The following is a 27,519-nucleotide window of genomic DNA, read 5'->3' as shown; positions in this document are numbered from 1 at the left end:
AAGTAGCCTCCCACTCCACCCATTTATAGAATTACAAATTCAGGCTTTTTTTATTATTAATTTAGGCTACTTTACTATTTTAATCTCAATGCGCACATTATTAAAAATTAAAACATATTTTTTACATAAACGGCGCGTATAAATTATATAGGTGATGTGGTCATTTTTAAAAAAAAATCTCAATACGCACATAGTTGAAAGTTACGATGTATATTTTACATAGACAATAAGTATATATTATATATATGATATGTGGTATTTTTTTTTAAATTAGAGAATACTTTTTATATAGGCGATACATATAAATTATATAAGTCAAGTTTTTAAGACACGATAGTCTTTTTGAGATTTGTCAGGGCTAAATTAGTAAAAACAAAGTCCGAAATTCAATTTGATAAAGTGGGGGAAAACGGAGTGTTTTTCTGCAAATTACCCCTTTCATTGATCTAAATGACTTACCATTGACTTACTTTACTCCCTGTATAAGGATATTTTGGTTAAAAAAACTAGATAGCCTAATCAAAATACCGTACTTGAAGTTAAATTGTACTGAATAAAAAGAATATCATTTAAACACCGCATAGATAAGAAGAAAACAAAGTTAACTAATACAAAAATTTGCATATAACACCTTATTTTATAACGTAATTATAATTTGCACCATATATTTTTACTATGTACAAATCAAACCATCTAATTTGGTAAATATGTGCAGAAAACACATTGCTTCAGATTTGAACTAATATCCTGAGAATATTTCGTTAAGTAAAAATATTTTATTTTTAAAATAAGTAAAAATACTTTTATTTTTAAAATAACTAAAATACCCTTAGTATAACTTAGTTGAGAATATTTTTAATATAGTTAACTTAAGTCAGATATTTAATTAAATTTAACTAACTAATCTAATGGCGGAATACTTTTTGTACATATTTACTAAATTATAGAACTTAATTTATAAATATTAAAAATATAAAGTGTAAACTATAATTTTATTAAAAGATATGATGATGTTATATGCAAATTTTCCTAACGAGTAAGTTAGACAAGTAGTCTGACATATTTGATGACTTTTAGATAAGTTTGTTAATACTATGACACTTTACCCTTTATTAATTTACTATATCGAAGTTAATTCCTAATGATAAATACATAAGTAGAGTTAATGCATTATATGAAAATCAAATAAAACTTCAATACTTGAAAGCAAACGTTTATTCAATTTTGTAAAATATTTTATTATTTTGCACATTTATAACTATTAAAAGTCTTCAATATATCAGTCCAACCACCGGTTTATGCAAGAAATTATCTCATGTGGCGAATTCAAACATGGATTTCTAGTTGTAGAAATCGAACTCATGGAGGATCTGATCGATATGATATAGAACTCAATAAGTTTCCATTTGAAGAGACTGCTGCAGTAGCAGGCAAAGCTTTTTTTCTTATATAGCTTCTTCTTCAAGCCATTCAACTAAAGAAAAACAACACAAGCTGTGGAATAAAGCTCTTACTAGTTTCATACTTTTGAGAGTAATAATATGTGCAGCAATGGATTGAAGACTGAGGAAAGCTAATTTTATCATACAAAAGAATTTCCTAAAGCTTGGTGAAAATCCAAAGTAACTAGATCAAGCAAGCAGAATTTCATATTATAATGGACTATATAATACAGAAGTCACCACTTCAGAAATTTCAGCTGAAAGATCAGGTAGGAAACTCGCAAAGAACAAGTTTTGGTAACCACATTCTCTTGACAAATTTAAACGGGAAAAATCTCACTGCCTCTTTTAACAACATATCCTACGGCGAAATACATCAAAGACCACTAAGTACGAATGAATAACAATGGAAAAGAAAGCAAGCTAGAAGAAGTAATTGATATAAAGAACAATTAAACCCTAAAACTATGGCTATACAACTAGCCTTTCAAAAGAATAAATAGTTCCAGCAGAATTTAGTTCAATCCACTTCGATCTCTGCATGTCTGTTCCATCTGACAGAAGCTGTATCAGTCTAAACCTGAGTGAGGCTAAATTATGGATAGCAAAATACAGCATTAGTTATACCCAAGTAAAAAAAGTATACCTTCATTACTATTAGAGCTATTAGAATGTATCACCCTATAGAGGTTTATTCTAAAAGAGCTACTCTAGGTTCCAGGATCCTCAAACACGCAAGTACTAACTATAAAGAAAGAAAAGGTAAGTAATGAGCAGATATAAATCATGATATAAGCATATGCCTTAAAATCGGCGAATTTTTCCTATTACCACAGCCAAAACTACATGTTCAAGTAAAATCCAAACTCAGGCTTTTAATTAGTCCATAACAGGTGAGGCAATTAATCTGTTGTGAATCTCTGCCTGACTTGAACAAATCATGCTTTCTTATTAATCATTAATGAAGGCAGGATGCTGTCGTAATCTTCAGGAGAACCAGGACATATTCTACTGCTTGTATTGCTAAACAGACAAAACAGTAACACTAATTGATAAGAGAGGCATGCAACAAAGTTAAAGAATAAAAAAATGAAGTCCTAACGGCGTCAAAGAGTACTAGTCTCCTCTTTTCCTGGAACTGAAATATCACCAAATTAAGCTTGACGCCTCAGGAAAAAGCTTCTAGCACCTGCTCACTGACATTAACTACTCAAGAAGGTAATTCACAGATACAACTAAAATTAAGCAGATATGAGAAATTTTTACAAGATAACCACCAGGTAATATAATACTGTTAAATACATACTAAAAGGAAACTAATCTGTAGTCCTATGTGAAATCCATTTCGGTTGGTGGGATGCCATACAAAAGTAACAAAACACATGTAGAAAAGACCTAAGAAGTGATATGTACAGTTCAAACGGAAAAGAATATTTAGGTTTTTCCATCTTCATCATCACTCTGTACAAGTTTCTGATTCATGTAAATTATCTGGCATTTAAAGTTAGACAGCTCCCACACGATGCTTCTATAAGACGAGAATTGAAGATTCAAGAAATGGTGTTGAAAGTAGAGGACTGACTTAATTTGGTGTTCAACTAAGCACAGAAGGATGCATAGTTTGCACTTTGCAGTATCTCATAAAGATGTCACCATACCACCAAAGGAAGAATCTGATGAACTGTCAACACGCTGAAGGCAAAGGTCACCTGAAGAGCCAAATATATGCAACTCTTTTAACAAATTTAACCTAAAGTGAAATGAGAATTCCCAAGAGATTATAAGTAATAATGGGAGGACTTTACATCTAGTGGATTTATAACACAACATAAAATACATACCTTGGGAGTGTGATCTCATACGGAAATGATACAACATCAGAATTTGTAACTGATGGAATATGATCCCCTTTATTATTGGCTAAATTTATAACTTGAAACAAGACTTCACGGAGTGATGATTCCAAAGCAGCATGTCTGAAACTGGTTTCTTCATCATTTTCTAATATCATGAAACATTCAAAGATCAACATTCCTCATAAACCTGGAAGATGACAGTGTCACAATAGATAAATTTTATAACAATAAAACAAGTACCTCCATTATCTTCAGGTGCTTTAGTATTATTATGTGATTTCCCATGTGTTTTGGGGTTTGTTATATGAAGATTAATATGCCACTGCTCCCAGTACAGGCGTTCAGTCTTGTTACTGAACCAAGTTGGGTGTTTGTTCCTGACCTCGTAGAAAGATAAAGTCACCTGTACCAGTGAGGCATCATCAAATGTGGAAAATATTACTAAGTTTGACAAGTTGCATCCTTAAAATGCATTGCTATATCAGTCAATGGTTAACTTATTTCTCATATGCAAAATATAAACACAACGTGCATCCTCTTCTCAATCCTATCTCTTGTGCTCCTCTTTTCTAGGGTTGGAATTTGGAATCAGGTGAAGAGGGCAAAGAAGAGTTCAAATCAAGAGGATTGAGAAGAGGAGATCAGGGCTTCTCAAGAAGACCCATGAGGTCTCTGCTCGTTGCTCTGCACAGCTCACTGTGCACCACTCTCTGCTCGCCATGTGCAGCTGAGAGAGGAGAGGATTTAGGGCAATTGTTTTCCTTTTAACTAATGCACAAACCACTATTCTTTCAATCTGCGCCATTTCCAGCTGATCTGCTACCACCAGGCCCGTCAAGCGTGAAATTAGCCCACCAGAACCCACTAATGTGGTTCAACCGCATATTTTCAGCGCCTTGTTTGTTGGTGGGACAGCCGCCGAAAATGCATTTTAACACACTGACAAAGATAAGGTTACCTACCGACCCACACCATTAGGGCATTGTTAAATAAGAGTGGAAAAATATGATCAAGTTTGACAAATTTATAAAGCATTACTATATCAGTCAATGGCCAACCTAATTCCCATAAATCCTAAATATAGACGCAACTAGAGAGAAAAACAATCGCTTTCAATATGTTGAATTGTATAAAGTTCTTTCTTCATAGATACAAAAATGGGCACAATATAAGGAGAAAAATACGACGGACAGTTAGCAAGACACTAAGCAGCTAGAAGAAAAAGAGATTCCTACACCAACAATATGATCAACATCACATTACACAACTACAGAAGTCATCCTATGTTAATAATTCCTGTTACACGGTACCTGTAATTCTTTTTTAGGATTTAACCATAAATCACATTCTGTTATATTCCATTCATTCACTCGTATTGGAGAAACATTGACAATATAACATGCATACACAATGGGAGAAAATGATGTAATTGCCTCTATTTTTCAATTACCTATAACGATCAAAATATATACAACTTGTACACTAGCATGATAAGATGTATCCATGAGAATGCATACAAGAAAAGGAATAAAAAGAACAACCTGGCTTTTCCGGTTTGGATGTTTCTCAACCCATGAAATGAACTGATCAATCTTTTCATCAATTTTCTTTTCTGCTTCAGCATCTCCACATTGCACCTGTAGAATACACTTGCTAAATGTTAAACAAGCTAATTACTATGGCACCAAACAAACAGATGGCTTATGACAGATTAATAGGATAAACAAATGTGATATAATACGAACATAATGTACCCAAAGATTCTGAAAAAAAAACTGAATACGAGAGGGGAAAGCAGTACATGGGAAAATAAACTCTATAGGCATATGCTTCCAGATGCCTTGTCATTATCTTTTTGGTTCAAGAAGAAATTGTGGATATTAATTTCACTTTTAGTTAATGTAAGAGTTGCTTCTCTTACAGCAATATATCTGTGCAAATGGTGATGCTAAAATTTATATCACAAAGTACATACTACATAGATATCAGCTTTTAGCACTCAAAATAATCCAATCGCTAATATCTTTAAAATGTCTAGCATGGTAATTACATATCCACTAACACCCAGAACCAGAAGAATCAAGTAGAACAAAGTAAAAAAGAATATTAAAAACCAGTAAATACAGGAGCTATTTACTACTTCAGAGTTCAGATTCAACCATATTCACTTCACTAAAAAGATCTAAATCATATAGAGGAAGCACATTAAGATGAATAGCAATTTGATAAATTAGAAGTGCTAATAGACAAACCAATCATCAAGGTGATGACACATATAGCTTTTGGTGTTTATATAAATTTAAGATAGTTACTGGCTTACTGCGAGGCAACAACAAACAAGTACATTTGATTAGAAGGCAAGGAAATGTGGCAACTTGCATTCAAATAGTCGTAAAAATTATAAATCAGATATTGGCTTATCTAATAGCCAAAAAAAATAATAACAATCTACATAATAGAAAAAGTCAATAGTTCGTGAAGAATTGATGCATAACCATGTACATATTGATGATACTAGTAGTGAGCAAAGAATGGAGGATAATGAGGAGAGACAAGTAAGAAGGACAATGAAAAAGAGTAAAAATATGCATAAAGAGAAGGAAGAGATGCAAAGAAACAGTGATGGTAACTTTTAGAGATCTAGATCAATTCACATACAGAGAGATAAAATATGTAGGCAATAGTTGTACTCCTAGAACTCCTGATGTTACAGCGAAGTTTAAAAATATTGAACGAATGGATATATATATTTTTAAAAAGGAGTCGTATACATACTACTATTAAGACAGCTCTCAAAAGAATTAAAAATGCAAAGAAGCATATTGGTAGAGTTATCTCTCAATTTTTCTTCTACAACCATACTCTTTTTAATGTGATTAATAATCCTTATTGTCACACTATAGTGAATACTATACAATCAATAAAGTCTAGTGTTATGCTCCAAGTTCAAATGACATTGCTACTAAATATCTTTAGTCAGAGGTAAATAAGCTTCACACTTGCATTGAAACATTTAAATAGTATTGGAATGAATTTGGCTGTACATTGATGTGTAATAGGTGGACTATAAAAAATAGAATGAATACAGTCAATTTCTTGGGATACTCAAGCATGGGAATAATATTTTTCAAGTCTGTGAATATTATTACTCATTTTAAAAGTGCAAATTATATTTGTTAGTTAATATATGAGGTGGTAGAAAAAATAGGTAAGAAAAAAGCAATCCAAGTGGTTACTGATAAAGTCAATTATAAGCCTGCTAGAAAATTACTTATAATGAAGCGACGTTATTTATATTGGACATCATACGTTATGCGGTGTATTGATCTCATATTAGAGGATATTGTCAAAGAAACTGAAATTGACATGGACATATATGAAAGTCAAAGATTGACAAATTTTATATACAACCATGGTTAGATTCTTAATTTATCTATGCAGATGACTGGTGGTAGGGAGATCATCAAACTCGGCATCACTAGGATTTGCTACTCATTTGTTAGAATTGGAGAGTATCATGCACTTCAAAGATAATATTATGCGAATTTTTACATCACGAGACTGATCTATAAACTTAGGAATATGAAAAGATAAAACTTGAGATGAAATTTTGAACATGGCTCTTGAAATTGTATTACAATTATCATCGCAGTATTTGAGCATCTTGTCAAGGTAAAACGACTTGTAGACAGTAATGACAAGTCTAAGATGAGTTTTTTATATGAACCAATAGACAAAACAAAAGAATTAATAAAAATTATATGGGTATAACATATAGAAGTGGTGGCAAATAATTGATTCTAGATGGAACAAACAACTGAATAAAGATATACATATTACTGGTAAGCATACTTTTAATTTACTAATTTATTTTTATTTATGAATATTTATAAATTTGAATGCTTACAAATTTTAATTTTAAATTTCTATAGAATATTTTCTTAATCCAAGATTTTAATTCTCTACAAATGTCAATAGTAATGTTGAAGTCTTGTTCAAAGTTAGGAAGGTAATTAGCAGGCTATAGCCTGACGTTAAACAAATCATTTGCAATCAAAGAGGTGAGCTATAGTTCAATTAAATAATTTTATTATTATTTGTTTCAAATTTTGACTTTCAACATAATTAATTTCTTATAGAATGTATGCAATAATATAATTCAGATGGAGAGATATAGATTAAGAGTTGGGCAATTCAATACTACTAAAGTTGCTGCAACTATATCTTATAATACTCCAGCAAAATGGTGATCTATTTATAGATAGGAGAAGACACCAAATTTGACATCAATAGTAAAAAAGATTTTAATTCAAACTGTGTCTTCATCACAGTGTGAAAGAAATTAGAGTATTTTCTCCTTCATCTACACTGATACACGTAACTAATTGACAATAAAAAGATTAAAGAAGTTAATTTTATGTTATTATAATATAAGATTGAGGGAGAGAAATTTAAAAAGGAAGGTAAAAAATGAACAATTGATTAATTTAAATTATTATTTTGATGAAAAAGATCCATTAACTCCATGGATTAGAAAAATAGAAGATAGATTATTAGATGATAGAAATAACTTATAATTAGATGAGATATTGGAGGAGACCACAATAGAAACAAAGGCTAGTACGAGTCATTCAATAGCAAGAGATAGTACATCTATCAGTACCAGTGATAACCCTAATGACATACCTAGTGGTGAGATTGTCATTTCTACATTTGCTGACGAAAATCAAGAAGACATAGGGATTAAAGACAGAAAAACTAAGGATGTGCATACATATCAGCGGCGTCGTCATGAGGATATTTTCTATGATTATGGTGCATCAAGTATTTATTGTTTGGAGCTATCACAAAATCAATATGAATTATCCTCCGTATCCTCAGACACAAGATCCATATAATAGATATTATATTTCTGAGACACAACAAGATTCATATGATATGATTCGTACGATGCAATCACTTTTTAGAGCACCAAGTCCTAATCGTCATTATTTACAAACTTATGATAATTATGATAATGAATAGCACAGAAATTTGCGAGAGTCAACTCGTTATTCATCAAAGTTTTAACATTTGAGTAAGCTAATACATTTCTTAAGTTTTTAAGCTTCATGCGTGAGTAATTTTTATTTTCTTATTTTCTTATCTTTTTTCTAAATTTAAGAAAAAATCTACATTTTTAAAATATATTTAGTATTTTACGTAGTTGAAAACTAGTTTGATTTGATACGAGTGATATAGCCAATACGTATTGTTTTTTCAGACAGCCGATCTTGATCACGATCCTGAGTTTTGGAACCTTGGTTATGACAAGTCTTGTTCATTTTGTGAAGCCTTCTCCTTTAGGATATACAATGAAGTTCCGCCACCTTCCAAAAATTTGCCATCTCTAGCCACCTTAGCCTACGTGTATCCACCCAGATGGATTTAAACCAATTAAAATTCAGAGTTGATTAACCAACAAAAGTTCAAACAGAGCTGATGTGGGACCTCAAGAGACTTGATATAGTCACTTGTTGGCACAGTAGAACTAATGTATAGTTGAGACTAGCATACATTAGAAACCTGATGGGCTGATCCATGTAAAACAACCCGCAAATTGATGCAAGATTTAGCTGTCCAAAACCAAAAGAATTATATGGAAAAACAATGACATCCTATTTCAATAGACGAGTTAGGAAAGGTATCTTAATTTCAATGACTACTCATCTGTTTAAAATAACAACCAGATATATTTAACATGATTTATGTTCCCAAGTAAAGAAGTACATACATAAGTAATGTCGAAGCGCCGACAATCAACATCTTTTGGCCGAACAAGTCCTAGAGCTCTGTGAAATAAAATTGTATGCAAAATGCCTGCAACATTTTAAGCAAAACTTAAAGAGAAAGAAATGGTTTTCAAGACATTTGATAGAACAATTTAAGAAGTCAGAACCGAACAGACAACTATTGAAAGTCTACAGGCCATCTATAATTAAGTATGCTTTTTACAATAATGGATCAATGTGAATAAATAATTGCATGCATTTCTCAAACATACACACAAGAATGCATATCTATTATTAGCTACTGCAATATTGCAGCTAGTTACTCCACATTGACGTTTTCAATAAGGAACACCAAATGGATGAAGTAGACCCTTGCATCCAAGAGACCATGGGTTCAAGGAATTCAATCAGTCTCCTCAGTAATGAGTGTAAGGTCTGTACATCTTTTCTCCCTAGAGCTTGCATTGGTGGAGGGCTCGTGCACTAGGACACATGTATGTATGTCTGTATGTTTGACTGTTTGTAGTAGGAAAGTGCTCAGCATTATATGCCTACATAAATTAAGAAAGAGATTCCCTATATAGTACTACTACCAAGATTAACATGAACGAACAATTTTCTTTCAAGGCTTTTTAAGTGTACCTGAAACTGAGCTAGAAATTGTTTAGGTTTAAATATATTATAGCGATAATTCTATTTTCATCTTCTAATATACCACAATTTTTCACAATAACCCTCTGAACTATTTTTTGGACATAATAACCCTCTGAAGTATCGAAAAATTTACCCCCTTGATATCAAAGAAAGAATCGAGGAAATGACCAAGTTGCCCCTTCATTATCGTCAACACAACATTCTTTCTTGAGATGCACATGCATATGAGGGGTAAATATGCCTTATTTTTATTATGTGACTATCTTATGGCAATTTATAGATGACAATATATCACAAAAACCTAACGAAAAGGGTGGATTGAGGTAATAATAGTTCAAAGGATTATTGTGATACCAAAAAATAGTTCAAAAGGTGAAAACGAAATTATCCCTACATTATACCCTCTGATTAGACCTAAAATCATGATGCCCCCATATATTTTGAGTTGTACCATTTATCCCTTCTGTGGCATGAATGAACTGGTGAAGATGATAGCAATGATGCAAAATGATTGTAATGCCCTTATGTTAGCAGAGCTAGAGCTGATAGCTTAGATGAAAAAGACTATAATGTCCTTATATTTATCAAGAAATAATTATCTTTTATCTATTTGAGAAATAGGTAAGATTTGGTTTTATTTTCCTAAAGGAGAGGGCACATGGAATGTTAAAATTTATTCTTGCATGATTTAAGTTTTCGAGCTGGTTTCCTACAGTTTTTGGAAGATTTCAAATAATTTGGATGAAAAAACTAACAATTAGGACATAAAGGGGCAAGTGACACAAATCAAAATATGGAAAGGGGAGAGAGGCGAAGGGGAGTCCTTTGATTTTAGGTCTCACAACAAGGGGTAAAATATATTCTACCCCTATCATTTAATAGGATTTAGGGTCAATCCTAGAAGTCAAAAAATCAATGCTGAACTACTTGTACGAAAATACACACCACTAATCCTTGCATACAAAATGCAGCATAGTGAAACCACAAAGGAAAGATTATATCGCAGATTCCTACATCGAGTAAAATGAGAACAAACAATTTTGATAACATCATACTGTGTACGAATATCACGATAACCAAAATCATATTTTTCTTCTATATGAATAACAAATTATCGAGAATGTAGGTTTACAACCTTTATGTTCCATCATCTGTTTTGACAAATAATTACAACCATACCCTAAATCAAGGTAACCAAAGGACCTTTCTTTAAGCAGGACAAAACACAAAGTTGGATTTCTTGATGATAAACATCATTTGATATTATCTTTAAATCCAAAGTAACCTACGTGTAGCAATCCATCTTATCAAGCGTACACTGGAATTTAAACAGTACCTAATGAAAATTTTCTCTTTTTCCTTCATACAAGAAAAGAAAAGAAGTACTCACATCGCAACACGTCTCGAATCTCCAACGACACCAGCGCCTGCGTTCAGAGATCACATAACTGATCAAAGAGGAAAAAAAAAGGGTGGCCAAAATTGACACGAAGAACGGAAGAGAATAGCTAGTAAGAAGCACGAAAACTTCAGGTTTTGGAAGAAATTGGAGAGAAGACATGAGGAAAAGATCAAGATCGAGGAATAGAAGCTTACTAGTTCCTTAAGTTCGAATAACTCGCAGCTCATGGTGTTCCTCCGTCTCTACTTCTACCAAGCTATGGATCGACGGATCGATCGATATATCGAGATCGAGATCGAGATCGAGAGAGGGAGGGAGGTACGAATAGGTGGGTTTTCCAGCCAATCCGGTCTTTTTATCCACCTTACGAAGGAAGCTTGTACTTGTCGCAACGATCATGTCCGTCTAATAAACGGATTGGGTTGGGTTTCGGCATCCAAATATCCAATTACAAATAGATGCCCTTATGGAGCTAGGGTTGACAACTGGACCCGATAGGAATCGGAGTCGTATCAAAACTATCCACTTTTCTAGTCATGATACGAATAGGGGGGTAGTAAACTTGGTTATCAAATCTATTGAATGTAGATTCGAGAACGGATCGGATATATTATATAGATTCGAATTTATTTTAAAATATTGTAATATTAATAAAGTTTGTAGCATAATTAATTTATGTATATGAAATATTTTGGATTCACATGTAAACACAAAATTAATATTATTTTACTCCTTTTTATGGTGTTCATTATATTTTAAACTATCCAAATGAATGAATATATATTAAAATATTATTCAACCCGTTTTCACCTAGGGGCAATATATGGATTTGTTATATGAGGTTGTATATAAATATGCATCATGCTCATACATACATATACATATATATGAGCATAGTAGTTCCCCAGCTTGATCGAGCCTACATTTAATTAAGTACTACTACTTGAATAATTTTTGAATCCATAATACATGCAGTCCTGACCCATTTTTCTTGAGTCTTTCCATGATGAAAAAGAAATGATTTGGAAATAGGAGTCTGGAATAACGATTTCATGGCTCCAAAAAATATGACGGCGCAGTCAAAATATAAGCACAAATTAATCAACAATCTTTTACCAAAACAAAGATGTTGTCCATACGGAGTGAATCTTCTATACAAATATGATTAAACTGCATTTAGTGTAGACTATAAAATCAGTAGAACAGATATCATAATACTTTTTCTCAAGCTTCAACTTACGCAAATTGATGAACGCAACGCAAAATGCCAGTAATAATGAGACAACAAGATTAACAAGACAAAAAAAAAATTCCCTTGTTAGATGAACTCGTCAATTTAAACTTCAATTTGATAGCTTGCCATGGCTGCCTTTGACCAAATCTGATGCACAAAAGATAAATCACTGGCCGAAAATAATCATCAGTACATTCCAAAGAAATAACACTCGATTTAGGCTTCTGAATTCACTCCCTGAGGGAATAAATAATAAAACATGATATCGGGAATCTCGCATCTTAATCAATAATGCTCTTCTATGTATAAGTCCTTAAACAGGTTACAAAAACCAGAGAACCCACAAAAGTTCGCTATTCTACTAGGCAAGTAATAATTCTCTTCAAAACCTTTCTGCTAATCTGGCAGTGACAGCTCTAAGTTTGGAGTAGACCTTACCAGCAGGTGACCCTAATATAAGACTACAAAGTGAATCTCTTGCGACCTTGATGTTTACGAAGGACCCAAGTATATGGATCTTACTATCTGCAATTACTATCCGAGTCCTAGTAGAGTTTTCAATGGCAAATTTTGTCTTGCCTCCTTTACCGGAAAGTCTACCAATAGCTCGAGAAAGATGCTCCCCTCGTAATGTTTTCACATCCTTGATCTCAAAAGAATCGACATAGAGATCATCAAGACGTAGCAGAGCAAGGGCATCAGCAATATCAAATCCAAGCATGAAGGCGTGAACAAAGTCAGCACATTTCTGTAGGTTACTCACATCTGGTGTGTCGGCTCTTGTTTTAAGCTCCACCTTCCTAGCCTGTAAGTTCAAGGAAGAAAGAAGATTTTGAATCTAGAACATCAAAGAAAGAAGAAGAATGCCATAAACCATAAATGAAACATTAGTTTAAAAAGAAATCATATTGATGTGCAAATGAAATAGCACATCACAAGACAGAGGCCCCTTCCAGCCTATGTAGGGTCTGGAAGAGAGCATTCCAGTATACAAGGCTCCAACCTATGTAGGGTCCGGAAGCGAGGAGGTTATTTTGATAACTTGAACCATGACCTCTTGGAGCAAGGGGCAAGCATTGGCATCATACCAAGTGACCCCCTCTTAAAACAATAAGTTAGTAGTGATAGTTTATCGTCAAATGCTAGATTCATATCAAAAACAACAGGGCATAAGGAAAAAACACCAACAATAACTTAATATTCTTTCTCGGAGCCTTCTTAGTATTTTACTCTATTAGCCAATCTCCTATCTTACTATAAAATGCTTAAATGGCCTTGATATCATTAGCGATCATCGAGAAAAGAATTAGGCCTTCATGTCTTGTCGAATACATATTCTTTTCAGCAAAACTGGTGTTCATCTTCCACTCCTGTTTATCCAGCAAAACCACATGTATATGAAACTATACACTATAAAATTGTCAACGAGTTCACATTTTTGAGGATTTTTAACAACCAGTAAGGAGGTACAAGGTGTCTCATAGGGCTGTTCATCTTGCCCGGTGGCCTGAAGCACCCCTGGACTCTACCTGAGCCCAAAAATGAGCTTGGCCCGGTCAAGCAGCTCAACCATTAGCCTAGCCCAAGGCTCATATCCCTAATCTATCGTCTTCTTATTCCGTTATCCATCCCCTCCGCAATCTCACCATCCTCTTTCTCCTCTCCCTCGTCTTCTCCATCCTCACCATTGCCCTCATCTTCTTTTTCGTCTCCCCTCTCCTCTTCCTCTTCCTCCTCTACCGCAACCACCTCCACCGCTGCCACTCCTCTTCCTTCGATGATGTCGATGCCTCCTCCAACAACTCACTACCACTTCAAACGCAACCGCCTAATGCAATGCAGCCTTCTCAATATAGGAAACCAGATGGTCAAACTTGGTTTTCCCAATCCTAAACCCAGCTCGTCCTAAAGGTCCTACAGGTTCAGCAGTGGACCATGCCTAGGCCCTGCCCAGCCCATGAGTGTCCCTATTTGTACATTGCAACATTTTTCTCCATCTATCGTGTTATTTCAAGTCTAAGGAACATGGTAGTTTCCCAAATCAAGTTAAAAGACCATTAGGTATTGTAGGACTGAAGCTAATCATGAGGCCATCAAATAATTTCACCCTAATCAACATTTCAAAATACTCCACTCTGAGGAACAAGAGATGAAAAACACTTGCAACAAAAATGTATGCCATTAAGGCATTGGGTTCATGCTGTTTTAAATAGCAGGCCAGTTTCAACTCAATTTTCTAAATGCAAAGCACCATAATAATTAAAACCAGATCAAACCGGGTAGAGGACCGGTGAACCGACCACCATACCAGTTCGGTTTGCTATCATACCGAATAAGTAATTGACCCAGTAAAAATCGACAAATCCCCGCGATTGAATCAGTGACATGTACAACCCGACTGTTTTTTTGGCAAACCAGCCAAGTCAAAGTACTTTTACAAAGACACCCAATTATCCTTAATATTTAATTATTCTATTTTATATCCTAAAGATTTTTACTCCTAAAATTTTGAAAATATTTAGTTTATAACATATTTGTGTTATAAACTTAGTTTTTTTGCATATACACCCTTATAATATTTGCTCGTATGTCCCTCTAACATTCGTACTTACATGCATATTGCTCAAAATACATAGTTTTTGCATGGATACATTTTAAAATCCTTATTTTTTGCATGAATACCCTTTGGAGTAGACTTTCATTAAAATTCGAACAATTTAAATATAAAAAAATAAAAATATCCTTATTTCAATTTTCAAGTATTTCTCTTAGTTAATAGTATTTTTATCTTTCTCTATTAAATGACTTAATTTGAAAAGTATAACATTCATATTTACATATATATTGCTCAAAATACATAGTTTTTGCATGTATACATTTTAAAATCCTTATTTCTTGCATGAATACCTTTAGAGTAAACTTCCATTAAAATTTGAACAATTTAAATATAAAAAATAAAAATATCCTTATTTTCAGTTTTCAAGTATTTCTCTTAGTTAATAGTATTTTTATCTTCCTCTATTAAATGACGTAATTTGAAAAGTAATCATGAGGGTATCTATATAAATAGCATATATTTTGAGGAATATACAAACAATTATACTACTTTTGTAGATATCTTTTTAATTTTTAGAATTATATAGAACTATCTATATATTATTTAACTATTTTTTAAAAGCCAACAAACTGATCGGGCAAACCATCAGTTGAACCAATAACGCAGTGACCCAACCTCCGACCAGGTCAATGTCCGATCTAATTTTAATAAGTAATAACTATGCAAAGCACAAATTATATACCATCCTAAAAAACCCTACTACAAAGGGATGCAGTGATCCTGATAGCAAGAATTTCCTACATCATGTTCCATCAAAACAAGAACAGCTACTAGAATAAAATGACCAATTGTTCCACTTTAAGCCTATGAAATTGCATTCTAATTTATAGAGCCAAATCAACATCAAGACAAGTGTTTTTTTAGAGCAAGCATTTTAACTTGTTTCCCCCTCGCTCATTACACTGCCATCCCTACATTTTCCACATGCTCCAAGAGTTTAAGAACACACTCTTCTCACTATACTCTTTCTCTCCAATCTTTCTCTATTGTTGGCAACATATAAGCAATATAGAGTTTTATCCTAGAGATTTCCACCAACAACATCAATTGGAAAAGGAGACCGAAGAGTCTGTTGCAACAATTTTTACCTTGCAACTACAAGTCAAGCACATCCTTACCACCTCAATTTTGTCATTTACAAAAAAAAATGCCAGCAAGAACAAAATCATACCTATGCAAGCCACAATAAATAATGCCACCAAGAAGAAAAATTACATTTGAGAAGAAACATGCAATGTGGTTTAGATACTAATTTCTTTAAAGGGCACCACACGAACCCATTTAAGGGAAAAAATGCATATTCATAAAGGAAATATAAATGTGGTACTCTTGACAACCCATTGAAGGAGTATCTTGTTTTATTTTTGGAAGGTGAAAAGAAGAGAGCATAGAGAGTCCGATACATGCACTCACACCGTATTTTGTTAGAAGCACTCAAAAAACAACCCAATTTGTCGTTTCTTTATCTGACAAACTAACTATATTGTCTAGATGAATCATGGTTGACAAACTGAATGAACAATTTTACATTTTAGTCTTGGACGAGAACAAGTTGAATGTTTGTCCACTGGAAATTCATTCAGATTAAAGCTAACGAGAAGCTCTAGCACCAATCTAAAGTTATAAGGCTTTCTTACAGGAGAGGAAAACAACACAAAGAAAAACTCTAGTTGTCCTCAATGGTACTTCTGTAAAGGGTGTGATTGGGCTTTTATTAAACCATTTGTAAGCTATCCGATATCATCTTTTCCACTAAAAAACTGCATTGATAATCAAGAAAAAAAAACCAAAAGAAAGAATCCTTTTAACTTACACTATTATCCACACTTAAAATATGAGATAGTACTGCTAGAAGTTTCTTCGTGCACTTCAAAATTCACAAAAAAATGTTTTAATAGATGAACATATAACTTGGATTTTCAAAAGTAAAATATTAAATCTAACTCAGTTTGTCAACAAACTGTTTATCTAAAGTACCTAGTTAGTTTTCCCTATAAAACAAATGACAAAATCGATTGTCTTTGATTGCGTACAAGTATCCAACTAAAGCCAGCATACAGCCATGGTGAACTTCATGGGCTCTCTTCTCCTCACTTCCCTATAACCTCACTATCTTTCAAAGAATTTTTATTTTCACTGCACTCAGATTACCTTTAAAGCAGCACATTTCCTTGCTCACCTAGGTTTGTTTGACGTCCTTCAGAGAAATGTGATCTCTCACTCTGTGCCAAAGCTCTTTCCAGGATAGATATTTCCTGATCCGGTGTTGGATATGTACAATGACTTGCATTAGTATGATTTCATTCTAGCATAGTCATTTCTAGATAAATAGTTAACCTTTGGTGGGTTTCAACTCAAGCTTGATTTCAATTTTTTTGCCAACCTGAACATAAGCCTTACCGAGCCACATGAAATGATAATTAAATTTAATCCAAATTAAAGTTTAAGCCTTGAAGGCTTTCCTTAAAGTTTATCCCCCAATTTCTCTATGTCTGCATACATATTTGTTATATATAGATGATATATCTAGAGATCCAACTTATTGTTTGATCAGTCGTATACTGTAAAACTGTCTTTGTCAGAGACACTATCAACCTAGTTTAAAGTTTCTACTCATAATACTAAGTAATTAATGGCGAATTAGAGTAGAAATTTAGCACCTTTCCAGACGCGGAATGCATCTCTTAGGTGGAAAAGGAGAAATTATATATCGCATCAAAATCACATAAACCAAACCAAACCAAACAGAAGAACAAACGAGACAAGAGGGGGGAGATCCAGACCTTAAGATTCATCCTGATGTCGACCTTCATCTGATCGTAGACGGGAGTGTAGATATCCATCCAGCACCGCTTCAGCGGCGCGAACCGATGGGGCGGCACGGAGACCTTCCGGAACTGCACCTTCCCGTCCGACATCTCGTGCGGCTTCAACGCCTCGAAGAGAGGCCGCGGAGGAGCAGCGTTAGGCGGAGGAGCTCCTCCTCCTCCGCCTCCGCCGCCGCCTTCGATCTCCATGGCAGAGGTGGATGTGGAGGCGGATGCCATCGGCGGCGCAGAGCTAGAGTGTGGCGTTAGGGTTTTGCGCGCTCGCCGCTCGAGTGAGAAAGAAAGAGGTGGACCGCGAAGAGAGAAGTATTTATTCGGGTTTCGAAGTGTAGATTGGGCCTTGGGTTGGGTATGTGGGCTGGGCTTGAGGCCTACACCTAGTCTAGATCTAGTAGAGCTGGGTGAGGCAAGTCGAGTAGAGTCCACTTCATATATACGGGCTTGGGTTCAGGGTTTAGTGTTTAGAGTCGAGTTCGGGTCTACAAGTGGAAAGTATAACCTAAGATCGAGGTAGTTTTGACTCAATCTTGCTCACTCATAGTTAGATGTAGCTTCGTCTAGCTTAATAGCAAGTACCATAAACGGTGATTACTAATTAATTCAAAAGCTTAAATAATATGTACTTTCACCGACCGGCAAGCCCCTATATCTACTGTAAATATAAGAGAATGTGTAGCCCCCATACATAATACACTATAATAAACTTTTCAATGCATCTAAAATAATATAGATCAAATTTTTAATCATAAATATATGAGATTTTTTTTAACAATCAGGCTGCATCCCATGTTTCATTAAAACTTAAAAATGTGGTAATCTTATATGACAAATATATATATTTCATATCTTTGCCATATTACTTTAGATATGTTGAAAAGTTCATCTAATCCTTTACAAATTGTTTCTAATAAGTATCTAGACTATCTTCTCTCAGGCCAATAGTCGTATAGTTAAATATAATATAAAAAATAATAAATTTAATTTAATATAACTATAAGGGAGTAAAGTGATACAAATGAAATCATAAGAGATACCTGAATTCAGACCTAATCGCAAGTAAGTAAAATATAATTTTCTCTATTATTTATCAAAAGAAAAAAAAAATCTCCTTGGCTACTAAGGAATGAGTAGCTTTTTCTCCAAAGATGATTATCCCACATGAAATAATAGATCATGCTCATCCAAATGCATGATGAAACAGGATGAGCACTTGGTTATATATATATATATATATATATATATATATATATAACTTAGGGCTTTAGTCTTTAGATAACATGAACACCACCATGAGCCATTTCACGTGCCCCCGTGCAGGAAACAAGGCTAGTCTGCATGCCAATTACGTTAAGCAACATCCTTCTCCTTCTTCTTCTTCACCACTCCCTACTCCTCTTCTTCTTCTTCTTCCCCATATGCATTTACCCAAATCCCAATTGGTATATTATAAGAATACTAAGTAGCTTGCATGGCTCTAAAATTTAGAGCAAAGGAATGTGCCACGACCCACGAAGGGGGAGTTCCTTTGGCTTATTTTATTACAACTCTACAACGTTTGTCTCCTTACTCTAAGACATAAGTTTGACATCCTCTATTTGCTTATTGGCATTAATGAATGCCTTAAGATTTTGACAAGCTAATTAGAACACAAACTTCTGGTCAAAATCCTTGTGACTTGTGAGTCACGTAGAAGGTTTACTTTCTCAGAGAAGAAGAAAATAATAATAATAATAATAATAATAATAAGACGCAAATACTCTTCAAACTAATTGCTACAAGATATGTTTCTTATTTCCTACGGTTATATACTATAATAGTAGTTAATAAAAGCTTGATATCTTTTAATTTTGATATTTTTACACTATTACTGCTGAATATTTTTTAAATATCATAATTTCAACTGAAATTTAGAATAGCTATTATTATTACTTTTTGAAGGAATAGTAGTAGAATATTTCGAATAGAGTGATAGTTAACATATTCTCTTCTTTTTTTCCTTAAAGTTTAAATTATGAATTATTCATCCCTAATTTTTTTTTTCTTGTATGGTGAAAAAAAATTATTTTCTTGTATTATAATATTCCGTAATATTATATTTTTCTCGATAATTTACGTTCAATTTTAACCATTATTAGTTAGATTTTACTAATAGAATGACACTTTCTAAAGAGGACAATGATTTCATGGCAATTACTATATTTTGAAGAATATAATAACAATTAAGACATTAAAATGTTTTTAGTGGTAATATGCAAAAATCCCTTAAATTTTAATTAAGAACATGGTATCATCTATTAATATATAGATTGTAAATAATTAATTGGTCTGAATTATCTATTAAGAAAAGAAAAAAAAAAAACAAGGGATACATACATAATTGTTACAGCAATCTAGATTAGAAAAATACTATTCTACCATCATATAAAATATTTATAATTAAAGATAATTTCACTTTGACCTCCTAAATTATCTTATCTACATGGACTATGTGAACTAATTTAATTTTATTATCTCAGCGAAATTAATTCTTAAAATTATTCTAATAATATTATTTTACGGCCGTAAACTCTGAGAAAGAAAGGTATTTTCGATATATATACATATATTTGTCGACTTTTAATAATTATCTATTAGGAATATTTTATGAATTAAAAACTAACTATAATGTAAATTCAATACGAAGCAAAAAAAATTCAGTGGCGAATATTTTTGACATTTAAAAAGAAAATTTGTGTGGATATTATCTATAAAAAAAACTCAAATAATTAAAAGAAGAATAAATATTCCAAAAAGAAAAAAAAAAAGAAAAAAGAAAAAAGCACACCTGCCACTACTCCATGCACTCAGTAGGTGCATGCCACGTAGCAGAAGCACACGTGTCGGTCGGCTGACCGACACTTGCCGCTCCCCCAGCCGGCACGCAACGGTCCCCTATACCGCCAGCATGTCACACCCGCCCCGGGTCCCACCCCCTCCGACCAATTGTAGTCGAACTAATTTGACTAATCGTGTGTTCCCCTGCGATTAACCACCCAAGCTTTAGGATAATTAATTACGGGAGAATTTTTCACTTTGCCCCTTGATTTTAGTGGTTATTTTGGCTCACGTCCTCAAATTTTCCTTAAACCTATTTTATAAATCAGTCCCTGCACCGAGTTATTCCTTTCTATCGAGGGGCCAAAGTTAGAAATGGCAGAAAGATGTGAAGGAGAAGAGTAGATAATTAGAGTGAGAAACAAGGATTCTCAAAGAACAATTCATGAATCTCTTTAGAAGAGGAGAATGGAATGCGATTCGGTGCGAGCCGATCTTATTTGGGTCAATCGAATCATATGTCTGAAATACACTAGCTTATCGATATTATATAGTTCTAATTCTTCGAGCCTTATTTCATATCTAATTTCGAGTGCTATCACAATCGTTAGATACACGCGATTGATGCCCGACAATATATTTGACGGTGCACTCAACTGATCTAAATGAATTAGCTCGCATTGAATCCTCTGACCCCACACGAAGTATTCTAGAAAGATAAAATCATCGCTAGGTTAGAATTCAGCATAAATTATATGCATCCAATGATCTCAATTGCTAGGAGTGAAGATTTCAGAAGTACAACTCCTCATCTGAAATTAATTTCGTGCTCGAATCTAAATAAACTGGTCAATTATATTAAATATATAAGCCGAAATTAAGCTTGGATCAACTTTGAATTGAATCAAGCTTGAATTAGATTTGATTCAATATTTTGTGTATAAATAATTTGAAATACAAAAAATAGAGATTATAAAATATAACAGGTATTATATTTCATCCAAAGGTTACATACTAAAGGTTGCTTATATGAACAGAAGAAATACGTAGACCTGCATGCATAAACGTATAACATAGAGCTTTTGATCAAACTAGTCTTTAAACTTAAATATCATAATAGACTACCTCTTAAACTTAATACCTAAATGGATCTTTTATCATCCTTTGTGCTAAAAGAACAACAAATAAAATTCATAGTTTATATGATGCATGAAACCCTAACAGTGTTAGTATTTAAAAGGAGATGTTTGATTATATATATATGCAAAGTTTAACACAAAAATTTTGATCTATTTGGGTTTAGGGGGTAATCTATCTAAGTTGCTAAGTTGATGAAGAAGCCTAATTTAGTATAAAATAAGATAAAAATATGTTTAATTTTTAAATTTATTGGATAAAGAAATGAGTTTCTAAATTATTTGGTCTAATAGGTTTAATCACTTTCGGGAAAGTGATTCACTCTCAATGCTAGCGATTTTATACCTATAATTTATAATATATAATAGAGATAATTCTCTTTTCACTTTTTAAACTATTATTATTTTCTACCAATGACTCCTGAACTTTTTTTGTACATAATAACTATTTAAATTTTTATTTTTAGTACATAATGATTTCCTAATGGAAGGGCTCAAATGAAGTATGTACAAATTTTTTTTTAAAGATTAATTCTGAAAAAGAGTCATAGTTCATGAGGTAAAAAAAATAAATAAATTCCAGTATAATAATATTGAGAGAATATTCAACTGAAGAACGCCTGAGTGAATCACTTTCATGAGAGGCAGTCCTAATATTTTCCTAGAAAGTTATAGAAAAATGAAGGAAGACTTAATCACCATAGGAGGAGGATGAATAAAATAAATAAGAAGCAAAGAAGTCGATCTTATGCACTAGAAAGTACAATGAGAAAGGTATTGAATCATATTAAAATTTAAAATGCTCTTTTATTCTAACTTACATAATCACATGTACCATATCATAAGAAAAAGTCCCCCCAAAAAAAAACAAACCGTGCTATCATATGTTAACACATAATTGGCGTTATTAGCTCCTATTTAATGCTAGCTTTTGGTATAATATTGTTACCTCTCTCTAACCTATGTATAATAATTAAGACAGATTTAATTGGTTTCTCATAAGGGGAAGGGAGTCATTAGGTATTTATCCTAGAATTTGAATGGGTTTTGATCTCTCTTTTTTATCACCATTTGGTTGGGAGGGTATAATTTAAGTAGTGTGATAATTATTAAGAGTATGTTATTTATTTGGGTCCGTTATAATTATTATCTTTCGTAATAAAAAAAAGAATGCACAAAACTATATTGTGTCCTCTTGATATTATTTGTGTCACTGACTTCTTAAATTTTTGACTAAATTGTAGCTATTCAGTTTATCGAAAGTAGTAGTCTCCATGAAAAAAAAGTGCACACGACTTTTATGTGGGAAAACTCCTTGTAAAATTTGGGTAAAAAATCACGAATCTAGAAAGTATCAAACCGATCATTGAAATATATTGTAGTAGTTATAAGATGAATTTGTGGATTCTCCGTCAATATCTGCGACTATAGCTCAAATCCACAATGTTGCCTTTCATAATTGATTCTTAATATTAGTGACCATTGAGGTTTATGATTCTGTCTTAATGATTCTTAAGACAGAACCTTAATAATACAACGAGAAAAAGATATTAAAAGAATATTTCATCACCTTTAGTCTTGGACTCATCTAAAGTTGTGATCTTGATCTCTTCTAAACTTTAAAGTGGAGGCTCGAATAACAGAGATAACCTAGGGTTAGGTTTCAATTCCTTTATATCTCTCTACCACAAGATGATACAATTGTACCTCACAACAATGCATATTGGTCGTAGGAATTTTGCTATACATACATGCATTCGAACGCCTTGTGAATTTTTCTCTATCATATTCAATTTCAATATGTTAGAACTATCTTCAAACACCTAGTACACACAAAACCACAATATAGAATTTGTCTTCTTCTTTGAGTTTTTACACCATTTTTTCACTTTAATATTCTTCATTAAATATTTAATAATTTGTGCTAAATTTGAAACATAAAATCTAGACATTGTTATGTGTGAATAAAATTTTGTTTTACAAAGACAATATTTTGCTTTTCCTCTCTTCCCATAAAAAAAGAAATCACCATATAACTTTGAACTTTCTAATGCATATTTATTTAACAAAAGCGAGGTCATTTAAGTCAACATCTCTGTTATCAATATTTAATCAAAATTTCAAGGGTAAAGTAATTTTCATTCAAAATATATTTAACCCTATTTTATATAGTATGTATATATATATATATATATATATATATATATATATATATATATATATACCACCCCTTCTGTTTTGAATAATTGGATCGGCAGGATTCTACTAGACTCTGCTCTCAGGAGTAATCACATTTTCTCTATTCCACGACTCTTTATTTTGAAAAATGTAATGAAAAGATACGACACAAAAGCCTCTACTTGCAAGCAAAGATGAGAAGGAACTCGACACCCATGGGGAGCAGTGAAAGCACCAAAAAGACTTCATTTTCTCTCTCTCTCTCTCTCTCTCTCTCTCTCACCTTCACCAACTATTTATGAACTGGAGGAGCTTTGACAAGTAATGAAGCTTTGAAGGGTTATGCAACTGAGTGTACTACATGCATGCCTTTTACTTTTCTCAATACTTACTTTCTTTCCTTTATATATATATGTTTAACTTTAGGGTTTAAATCTAGAGTGAGAAGCAAGCCTTATTAAATAGAGAAGAGATCTAACTTGCACTTTATTCCACCCATGGATGCACAAGCTTAGCTCCAAAGCAAAGGTGTTTTTATCTTGGTCCACCGTGTGTGAATAAAGAAGATAAGAAGAAGAAGAAGAAGAAGAAGATGAAGAAGAAGAAAAAAGTTACTTCTAGAGAGAAACCATTAGCTGGCTAAAAGCTAGTTTGAATACTATATATCCATGAATAAGTCCTCGTTTAGTTAGGGGATAAGAAATAGCTGCTCATTATTGAAACCAAACGCAAGATAATATTATCCTGATATATAGGAAATGGTGATAACTCATCTTTATGATGGTTTTCTTATCGCTATTTTGCGGTGGGAATAAAGAATATGTATGTTTTATCCAATATCATTATCACAATTTATCCTAATTTTTTTTGAACTAAATCGCCCTACAATAAATTTCCACCTTTATCCTATCCTTATTTTTTTTCTTATTCAGAAAAACATTCTTTGTATTATACAACGAAACATTACTATCCATGTCTAACTTACAAGGTTAAGCAATTAGATGTGGCCCCAATAATCTACATCATGCCAAGTTTGACACTCAAAAGTTTCATAGGTCATTTGACAAAATAAGCTATCAAATTAGATTAAAAAAAATATACACATATATAAAACTTTTTGCATTAAGTATGTTGGCAATTTGATAATGACTGGTTGTTTGACACTCAAAATTATAGTCATAGGGGAGGAGAAATGAACTGCCCTTGAGAAATGGTGTTTGATATCTCTCTCCATCACAATAATAAATAACTCTTTGGACTAATCTTCTTCTTAAGAGAAGTGAAAATTTAATGCTGTTCCAGTTAAGATTTAAATCTGTCTTAATCCGAATGGTTCTCGTGTTGCCACCTGAATGAGTATATCGCGTCGTATTATGCACCACAAATGAACATAATTTTCTTATCGAGTACAAGACATACCGTGAGAGGAACAAGATCTCCGACCTACAAATATGGAATAAGATGTCTCAATCATTAGGATACCGATCAAAACACTGGAAGGAGTTAGATATGCGTCCAAAAAAGAGAGGAAGAAAAAATCTAGACACTAAACTGAACTAGGGCCTTTGTTTCTCTTATCTTCTTTTCCTATGTTGGATCACAGAGCATCACCTTTCTTGGCAGATGTTACGTTTACGAGGGAAAGTGGGGGTTAAGTAAGTATATCTATTGTTTGATGATATACTCAACTGATACCCATCTTTTTATATGAAGGCATGAAGAAAATAATGAAAAAGATGGAGTGTGAATTACAATAAAGGTATAATACAGGGTGTGAAGTGAAAAAAGACACGTCTAACAAAATGGTCATAGGCTCAAATTAAAAGTTTCACGTCCTTGTTCAACAAAAAAAGAGGCAAAAAGAAAAAAAAAAAAAAAAAGAGAGGAGAAAATTACAACAATTAAAAAAAAAACTCTCTAGTATACACAGAGAAAGTCAAGAGAAAAAAGAAAAAAGCTCAGACCTCCACGTGTCCGTCAGGATGATGAGGTCCTCCGACGACGACGACCGCCGGCTCGATCCACCTCTCCATGGGAGCGCACTCGGCCTTGTGGACCATCTTCCAATGCATCGCCTGGCACGCACGAGAGCAGTAGTTCACGATACCGCATACGGAGCACCTGCGGAACTCGTGACGCCTCGTCTCCCTCCTCCCGCACCCCACGTGCGAGCACAGCCTCCTCCCATCCCCCTCCCCCTCCGCGTCCTCCTCCTTCCCCGCGAACCACTCCGCCATGAACCGGTTCGCCGCGTGCCCCTCCACCGTGGCCACGTGGCACCCGAAGTCGCTCAGAAGGTGGCGCCGGTCGTGGCGGGCCGCGGGCTCGCCGCCGCCAGCGGCGGCGAGCTCGCGCGCGTTGGCCTGGAGGAGCAGGCGGCGGCCGGCGGCGACGCTGCGGCGGACGCCGTAGCCGTCCTGGAGGCAGTGGCCCAGCTCGCGGAGGGCGTCGACGTGGCCGAGCGCGGCGGAGCGGGCGCAGAGGGCGGCGCCGCCGCGGAGGTCCTTGTCGTCCTTCGAACCCCCGCTCCCGTTGAACTGGATCACGGCGAGCGAGTAGAGCGCCGCCGCGTGGCAACCCATCGCCGCCCGCGCCATCAGCGCCGCCCCGGAGGCGCGATTCTCTAAGCAGTAGAACAGTATCTGCGCGATTCGAGCAAAACACCCAACTCTTATTAGACTTCGTCGAATCGATTGAAAAGATAAACCCGACCAAGGTCGCACCTTTTCCCACACTCTCCGAGGAGGAAGGAGAAGGAAGGAGGATGGGGAATTACCATGCCGAGGATGTAGCAAGCTTCGAGATTCCCGGCGTCGGCGCAGCGATTCAAGAACCGGTGGGCAGATTCCGACCAGTTCATGGCCCTCACGGCGAGGGATTTGGCGGAGGCCTTCGATAGCACCAGGGGATGGAGGCCCAATTCGTTAAATCTCTTGCATCTGCGAGCCAAATCACACCAAAGATTAGATCTTCGATCAGGGAAACGGCGAGAAATGGCCGAAATCGAAGCTAAAGATCGGATGGATCTTTACGTCAAGAGGATGCTACTGAGATGGAAGGGCCGAGTGGCGGAGGCGCTCAGCTTGCAGAGGATGGACAAGACGAGGTCATCGGGCAGGGCGTCGAACAAGTCGCCGGCCCCCGACAGCTTTCTCCGGCGAGCCTCGCCTCCTGCCTCGCCTCTCCACCTCCTCTTCCTCCCGTTGATCTCGCTCGCGGGTTGGTACCAAACTCCGCTTCTCGTTCTCATACCGCCCGCTCTTTCTTTCTAGAAACAAAGCATAGGGGAGACTCGAAGAGATACAGAGAGAGAGAGAAAGGCTTCTTATATAGTATATATACAAGGATTTTGTTGGGGATGAATAGACGATTTTGCCCCTAGAACGGTATCGGTGTAATAAATACGGCGTAACACATGGTCAAAGTACGTTGACCGGTCGCTCCGGTTGCTTCCTCCGGAGCACGCTTGCAGCTAAAGCCTATACAAACTTATAGAAGAAGAGCCTTGATACTCTCACCCTCCCCTTTTCCCCCTTTCGCACTTTTGCACTCATCATTATCCCCATAAAAAGTTCTCAACCCATTAG

At 34.6% G+C, this 27,519-nt stretch overlaps 3 protein-coding genes across 3 annotated transcripts; all 3 read right to left on the bottom strand.

Moving 5' to 3' along the window:
- Positions 1 to 2,661: 2,661 nt before the first annotated feature.
- On the bottom strand, positions 2,662 to 11,506 carry LOC140797781 (autophagy-related protein 101-like). Its single transcript, XM_073151431.1, has 7 exons — positions 11,320 to 11,506; positions 11,114 to 11,150; positions 9,072 to 9,157; positions 4,840 to 4,935; positions 3,539 to 3,701; positions 3,284 to 3,443; positions 2,662 to 3,151 (listed from the first exon to the last, which is right to left on the bottom strand). The coding sequence occupies exons 1-7, from the start codon at positions 11,350 to 11,352 to the stop codon at positions 3,148 to 3,150; spliced, it is 579 nt and encodes a 192-aa protein (XP_073007532.1). The 5' UTR covers positions 11,353 to 11,506; the 3' UTR covers positions 2,662 to 3,147.
- A 1,004-nt stretch (positions 11,507 to 12,510) lies between these two features.
- Positions 12,511 to 18,079, bottom strand: LOC140797780 (uncharacterized). The gene is made up of 2 exons (XM_073151429.1): positions 17,760 to 18,079; positions 12,511 to 13,164 (listed from the first exon to the last, which is right to left on the bottom strand). The coding sequence occupies exons 1-2, from the start codon at positions 18,021 to 18,023 to the stop codon at positions 12,742 to 12,744; spliced, it is 687 nt and encodes a 228-aa protein (XP_073007530.1). The 5' UTR covers positions 18,024 to 18,079; the 3' UTR covers positions 12,511 to 12,741.
- Positions 18,080 to 25,135: 7,056 nt separating this feature from the next.
- Positions 25,136 to 27,236, bottom strand: LOC140797836 (F-box protein At5g50450-like). The gene is made up of 4 exons (XM_073151514.1): positions 26,965 to 27,236; positions 26,709 to 26,871; positions 25,897 to 26,574; positions 25,136 to 25,375 (listed from the first exon to the last, which is right to left on the bottom strand). The coding sequence occupies exons 1-4, from the start codon at positions 27,180 to 27,182 to the stop codon at positions 25,304 to 25,306; spliced, it is 1,131 nt and encodes a 376-aa protein (XP_073007615.1). The 5' UTR covers positions 27,183 to 27,236; the 3' UTR covers positions 25,136 to 25,303.
- Positions 27,237 to 27,519: the final 283 nt, after the last annotated feature.

Source organism: Typha latifolia, chromosome 11 (assembly GCF_019914945.1).
Source record: "Typha latifolia isolate L0001 chromosome 11, TyphaL0001v2, whole genome shotgun sequence".
Classification (NCBI taxonomy): Eukaryota; Viridiplantae; Streptophyta; class Magnoliopsida; order Poales; family Typhaceae; genus Typha; species Typha latifolia.
Note: the sequence above shows the minus strand (reverse complement) of the source record. Positions and strands in the feature narration are given on the sequence as shown.